A 7438-nucleotide genomic window follows, 5' to 3' on the forward strand; every position below is an offset into this window, starting at 1 on the left:
AAAAAAAAAAAAAAAAAAAAAAAAAAGGCACTATGTGGTATCAGCTCAGGATGTCAGTCCCTGGGTAAGGTGTGGTCCCAAAGGCTTCCTGCATCCATACATCTCCACATGTCTCATTGAGGCAATTGAGTACCTCAAGCACATGATAATTATGAAAATGCCTTATACTAGCTGGGCACAGTGGCTCACACTTATAATCCTACCACTTTGGGAAGCTGAGGTAGGTGTATTGCTTGAGCTCAGGAGTTCCAGACCAGCCTGAGCAAGAGCAAGACCTTGTCTCTACTAATAAAAAAACTAGCCAGGTGTGGTGGTGAGCATCTGTAGTCCCAGCTATTTGGGAGACTGGCAAAAGGATCACTTGAGTCCAAGAATTTGAGGTCGCTGTGAGCTATGATGCCACAGCACTCTACCCAAGGCAACTGAGTGAGACCCTATCTCAAAATAAGGAAAGGGGAAAGGGGAGAAAGGAAAGGAAAGGAAGAGAAAGAAAAGAAATTGCTTCTTGGCCTTTGGCTAAGATAAAATGCCTTATACTTATAAATGCTAAGTGTAATAAATAAAAATAAAATAAAATGCCTTATACGTATAAATGCTAAGGTCCTTTATCAAATCAGTTTCTTTAGAGCTCTTAATGCTTCCATAGTACTGCAAAGATTGAGGTGAAAGTTAATTCCAAATCTCTATGTATCCAAATCTGTTTCTTTATCTCAGGCACCTGCCACCTATGATGCCATGGTACAGATGGAATATCTTGACATGGTGGTGAATGAAACTCTCAGATTATTCCCAATTGCTGGAAGACTGGAGAGGGTCTGTAAGAAAGATGTTGAAGTCAATGGAGTGCTCATTCCCAAAGGGGTCACAGTGATGATACCAACCTATGCCCTTCACCGAGACCCAAAGCACTGGATAGAGCCTGAGGAGTTCCGTCCTGAAAGGTATGAAGTACCTGGAAGAGGCAGCCCCCAACCCAGGCTGGTTCCAGCACATTCTGATATTTGTTAGTGCACATGACAATCATATGATTGTACAGTAATTTGTTTATATACCTTTCTATTTTTCGAAGTATTTTTATTGTAAAAGTTAATTGCCCAGACTTTACAAACTATAGATTAGAAAAAAGAAAACTATAACTACCCACAGTCCCAACACCTTAATAAGCCTCATTAATTATGTGGTTATCTGTCCTTCTGGACTATGCATATACACATTTTTTAAAACACATAGTGATATCACATTTATTTCAGTTTGCACTTCTGTTTAATTCGTTTAAGAGTAAACAATAAGGCTCGGCGCCTGTAGCTCAAGTGGCTAAAGCGCCAACTATATACACCTAAGCTGGCAGGTTCAAATCCAGCCCGGGCCTGCCAAACAACAATGATAGCTGCAACCAAAAAATAGCTGGGCGTTGTGGCAGGCGCCTATAGTCCCAGCTACTTGGGAGGCAGAGGCAGGAGACTCACTTAAGCCCAGGAGTTGGAGGTTGCTGTGAGCTGTGATGCAACAGCACTCTGCCCAGGGCAACAGCTTGAGGCTCTGTCTCAGAAAAAAAAAAGACTAAACAATAAACTATTCATTATTTTAGGTTACTATATGTATTTTGCATGCATATGCCATAATTCATTTAATTTCTATTTTATTTTAGTATGTGTTTATTAATCCTTTCACTTTTGTTGTACTGTTCCCTTTAGCCTCTGAATTTACCACCAACTTTAGGAAATGTTTCCACATTCCATTTTGTTCAACATTAGTACTTCTTTCCTAAGGGTAATTGTAAAGGTACAGGCTGAGATCCTGGGAAGTCTTGGTCCCTGATGGTTTAAGCCACTTCATTGAGGATGCAGAAGAGCATAGGTCTTCCTGCTCCTGTCTGTGTCTACAGTTCTGTGCCAGTTCCCTTATGCTCTCAGTAGTTGGTGACTTTACCAAAGCAATTCATCAGCTCTCTAGAGATCTCAGACATTCCTCCCTGGGAGTATCTTGAGCTTGGTCTTCTAGCAATTCAGGGCCAAAGTCAGCCTTTAGGTACAGTTTATACTTTGGAAAGAGTTGATGCTTTTGCATTATTGCACTGGTAAGCAAATTCTAGACTAAAGTTTTTAGGCCACTGGCTGGTGAAATAGGAGGATGGAATCTAGACTTTTACTGAGCCCTCACTACAAGCCTGCTGATGGCAGGGACTTTGTCTTATTGTCTGTCCCGTCCTGCGGGACACGGTTATTCGTGGGGCGAGGGGGACCCAGCCTGTAAGAGAATAGGCGAGAAAGAGGAAGAGGCCAGGCAGATTTCTTGTCAAGGCCCGATTTAATGGGGGTAACAGGTCAGTTTTTAAAACACTCAGAGAAGACAAGGGGTGGGGCAAAGGAATGCGGGAGGTAGAGCTTGCATCAATCTCCTGCTGGGAATGTAAACGATGTGTCTGAAACATTTTATGGCTTTTCTGGGAAGAACAGCTCCTTGTCTGATAAGGGAAAAGCAGCTCCTTATCTGATAAAGGTTAGCATACTCTAGACGGTGGGGATGGGCGGCCATCTGGCGTCATTTGGCTCCTGACAATTGTCCCTGGTGTCCATCACATGAGCATGGAGTCTGCACATAATACTTGTTGAAAGAGTTAATCAAAGGTAACCAAGCCCTCTTTTTTCTGAAGCAGAGGACTTCTGTCTTCCCTTCAAGCTTAGCACTTCTACCTCCTGTACTTTCACAAACACAAAATCAGAGATCACTCACTGTACTTCCCTTTGAGTTATTCATTCACCAGATAGATAGTACTGACTGTGTATCAGGGGCTTGTGCAGGCTATGAGAAATCCAAATGCTAAAAAAAAATTAGGAGGATGTTTGACATATATACAACTATAGTCTATAGACACAAGTCTGGAGAATACTTTTAATTCATATCCATGTGTTTATCACCTGCCCAGAACCATCAACGCACATTAGCTGTCTGATTAGCACACAACTATGCACTCCCCATAACTACCATGTTACTTTGAAGCAGTCTCCTATAAATATTTCAGAATATTCTTCAAAATATAAAGACTTTTTTAAAAATACATAACCACAATGTCATTATCACTTTCCCAAAATCAACATTTTTCCTTAATGTATCAAATATTGAAGAATCAAATTTGAATAAAGCATGGGTCTAACCTTCAAGGCATGTATAGCTTAGTAGAAGAAAGAAAGAAAGCAGTCATTATACTACAGTGGGGGAGCATATGTCCATGTAAATTATCTGACTTAAACTCTTCTGGGCAGGGGGAAACAAAGGGAGAGATTAAGAAGAAAAAAGAAAAAGAGGAGGGGGAGGAAGAGACAAAAGAGAAGGAAAGGGAAAAGTAATGATTTTTGAAGTGTGAGTTATTTTCTCCTACTCCTTCCTCAATGTGCATATGACTAACATAAGTGAGAGGTGAGGCAGGAACCTACTTTCCCTTCAATCAGTTTCACTTCCTATGTGCCTTTTGGAGAGTGAACATATCACCATCTGAAAATAATTTTAGAGTTTAGAGATAAACCTTTGTTTAAACAGCATTCATCTCATCTCAACAAGCCTGAAAACTCCTATAGGGTGAGGAAGAGAAAAAGAATCCGCAGCTTATAATTCTCATAGAAAAATAACTATAGCAGGATTTCAATGACCACCTCACCTCTGAAGAACTTCCCCACCTACTGGTTGGGGAAGGCTAAATGAAAACACCTAATGTGTTACTACTGTAATTTTTATGTTTCATTAACTTGTTTTTATCTACTACTGCGGATCCAGGTTCAGCAAGAAGAACAAGGACAGCATAGATCCTTACATATACCTGCCCTTTGGAACTGGGCCCCGAAACTGCATTGGCATGAGGTTTGCTCTCATGAACATGAAACTTGCTCTTGTCGGAGTCCTGCAGAACTTCTCCTTCAAACCTTGTGAAGAAACACAGGTCAGTAAACTTTCTGTACAAATAATGTTTTACTGAGAGTGTTTTTTAACTGAGGGATGTATATACAAAAAAGAATATGGGAGCGGTGCCTATGGCTCAAAAGAGTAGGGCACTGGCCCCATATGCAGGAGGTGGCGGGTTCAAACCCAAACCCAGCCAAAAACTGCAAGAAAAAAAAAAAAAAAGAATATGCTCATTCATCTTTTAATAATTTGCCCAATGGCTTAGCACCTGTGGCTCAAGTGGCTAAGGCACCAGCCACATACACCTAAGGTGGAGGGTTCGAATCCAGCCTGGGACTGCCAAACAATGGCTGCAACCAAAAAAAAGCCGGGCATTGTGATGGGCGCCTGTGGTCCCAGCTACTTAGGAGGCTGAGGCAGGAGACTCACTTGAGCCCAAGAGTTGGAGGTTACTGTGAGCTGTGATGCCACAGCACTCTACCCAGGGTGACAGCTTGAGGCTCTGTCTCAAAAATAATAATAATAATAATAATTTGCCCAATGAGCCAAAGAAAGCCATATGAGCTATAAGGGGGCTTCAGCTCTGGAGGTCTAAACCTATGGCTATATAAACACCAAGCTGCAAATTTCACCCTGACTCAATGCAGATGTGATACAAGTACATGCAATCTCCAAATTTGAGCACAATTTTCAATTCAAGTTACTTGGAGATGGGAAGTGCTGTGCAGTCATACAGGGCAGTGAAGACTCCTTGTGATTATCAAGTGCTGCTCCCTCCACCAGAACCACAGAAGCTCTCTCCTGACTAGGATTCTCAGCCAGGGCTATACATTGGAATCACTGGGGAGCTCTAAAAATTCATGATGCCTGAGTCATCCAGAAATTCTAAAATAATTTGCCCAGAGTATGGCTTTAAAAGTTCTCCCCATTGTTTCTCATATGAAACCCAGGCTGAGCATCAGTGATTTAAGGCATTTTTTTCTGACACAAAGGATTCCTCCCGTCCAGAGCCATCATGTTTGATCTCCCCTTCCAAGATCCCTGCTGCAGACAAGCTTGGCTCCTTCTCAACTCCATAACAACTCTATGAATGTTCTTAATAGAGACATATGAGAAATATGTTCTCTACATATTGAAATGCAGAGAAGTATGTTCATGCCATTTGAAATTTTAAAATAATGTATTTATAGAAAGGTTTGGAATCTTTCCTCTGAAGAACTTAAAAAACAGCTGTCATTGATTCATATTAAACAAGGTCCTATCAGGCTTATTTCCAGGACTCATGGATTTAATAGGCAACTCCTCCCTTTACATAGGTCTTTACCATGGGAGAGGATGATGAAGATGGTTTCCATCTGATCAGAGGGTTTGGGGCAGCTGTGCAGCCATCCTATAAGTGTACATAGACAGGGTGTCCAACCTGGAGAAACAGGAGGCCTCTGGCACACCTCTGCAGCTGGCACTTCTCAATCTCCATAACAATCTTCTTGCCTCTTATGCAACTGGTATCAAGTTACTCTGTTGGTGGTTCCCCCTACACTAAAGGAGTGTCTCAGTGAGAACTGGGCTCAAAGTATTAGTCAACACACTGTGAGACTTGAGAAGTTCCCCACCTCCACTACCCTTGGAAGAAGCCAAAAGGGGCTGTTACAAAACAAAAGTGCAAAGCTTCCTGCAGCCTCTTCCCATCATTACACTCAATGATTCAATGGGTGGGATTACTGGACTCTTTAGAGGCCAAGAATTGCCGTCATAATTGAAATGCCTAATACCTATTCAGGATTACTTTGCAAATCTCAACATACACAAAATTAACTTTACATTGCTGTTCAACAGTTTGCCATAAAGCCTAAGAATCAAATTTAAGTTTGTCTTAATTCAGCCTTATTTAAAAATTAAATTATAAAAAACACAGGTCAACATGAATTTGTCTCAGGCCTGGCAAAGAATGGGTGTCCGTTAAGTAGTACGTTGACTGAGTGGATAGATGAAGGTTTTCACTATCCAGTCTTAACTCAGTTTGTAAAGACATATAAAGAATCTAAGATACATAGTGTTAAAAGTAATTTTTATATGTTTGCAAAGCATTGTTGTCCTTAACCTATCTTTTCTACTTTGCTTCTACCTTTTCCTCACTTGCTTTATTGTTTCTCAATACACTTGTTCAACTGTTGCAGATCCCCCTGAAATTAAGCAGGCAAGGATTTCTTCAACCAGAAAAACCCATTGTTCTAAAGGTTGAATCAAGAGTTGGGACTGTAAGGGGAGCCTGAGTTTCCCAAAGGACTTCTGCTCTGTTCTTCAAGAAAGCTATGTCTAAGAACACCAGACACCCCAATTTACTCTGTGAATAAAACCAAGAAATGAAGATGAGCTGCTCCTACTGCAGTTGAAGAACATTTGGAGATTCCATACATTCATGGAGCTCTCTCAGTATCTGTGTAGAAAACTACATATTGTGTGACATGAAGTAACTAAACCAGTGGACTCCTCTTCCCTGGTTCTTATAGGATGATTTCCACCCACTCCCACTTAGGATCATTGACTCCTCCTCAAGTCTGATTAAAGAATAAACATTTCTCAACAACTTCATTGATAAATTTTAAAGAAAATGAGAATTATTGTGGTGACTCTAGTGGCATTCATATGTATAGTTGTTATATTCTTTAAAAAGTATTATACTGAACAAATCAATAAACACCTCCTTGCAAAAGTATCGATATTTTCTGATACCTTCATGCACATTAAGAAGCAATCTCTACAGCAGGACCAGTGAAAAGTAGCAACTGAGTACTTTTGATCATCATAATCACTGGTTATGGGGCCTGGGGCCTTTCTCAAAACTCCAGCTTGATGATTAATGTAGGTGACAATGACTTCACCCAGTGTTACAGTTTAATTCTGCCTTTTCTGAAGCACCTATTTTTGTAACACTCACATGAAGAACTTATATAATATCAGTTTAGATTTAGTGTGTTTATTCCATCTCCCCTATTTCTTGAAGGCACAAAACATGTCTTATGCCTCTTCTATTCCATCTTTGACTACCAAATGTCTAAACACAATGACTACTGAATAGAAATGGTTGGTGGATCAACTAGTTGGGCAGCAAAGTTAAAAGCACTCATCAGTTTCAGCTGTTACCTGGAACATCTTTGGTTGTCACCGCTGGAGGGTGTTACTGGCATCTAGTAGACTGAGGCCAAGGATGCTGCTAAACATCCTTGATGTACAAAACTACCAGGACAGCCCCCCCAAGGAATTATCTTATACAAAATGTTGACAATGCAGAAGTTGGCAAACCCCAGCAGAATTTAAGAGAACAAGGAGACTATGGAGAATCATGGTGCTGCCAGTTACTTTCCCTGGCTCAGAAGTGGATAAAGCCAGCCTGTGTTGCAGGGTGGAGAAAGAAGGGAATTAAAACCATCTGATTTTTTAAGGAACAAGGCTGCTTCTGTTTGCATTTAGCTGGGATAAAACAAGTACTGAAAGTAAGTGCAATCAACCTGCAGAAACACTCATGGCACACATTTTTACA

General features: G+C 40.8%; 1 protein-coding gene across 1 annotated transcript in view; it reads left to right on the plus strand.

The window, feature by feature from the left end:
• Positions 1 to 6613, plus strand: part of LOC100948865 (cytochrome P450 3A4-like) — a 36309-nt gene extending 29696 nt beyond the window's left edge. Inside the window, exons 11-13 of the mRNA XM_003798868.3 lie at positions 715 to 941; positions 3772 to 3934; positions 6075 to 6613. Coding sequence (XP_003798916.1) covers positions 715 to 941; positions 3772 to 3934; positions 6075 to 6170 — 486 coding nt within the window. The 3' untranslated portion in view covers positions 6171 to 6613. The remainder of the gene's footprint in view (positions 1 to 714; positions 942 to 3771; positions 3935 to 6074) is intronic.
• The last annotated feature ends 825 nt before the right edge of the window (positions 6614 to 7438 follow it).

This window comes from Otolemur garnettii, unplaced genomic scaffold (assembly GCF_000181295.1).
Source record: "Otolemur garnettii isolate 467f Iridium unplaced genomic scaffold, OtoGar3 scaffold00142, whole genome shotgun sequence".
NCBI lineage: Eukaryota > Metazoa > Chordata > Mammalia > Primates > Galagidae > Otolemur > Otolemur garnettii.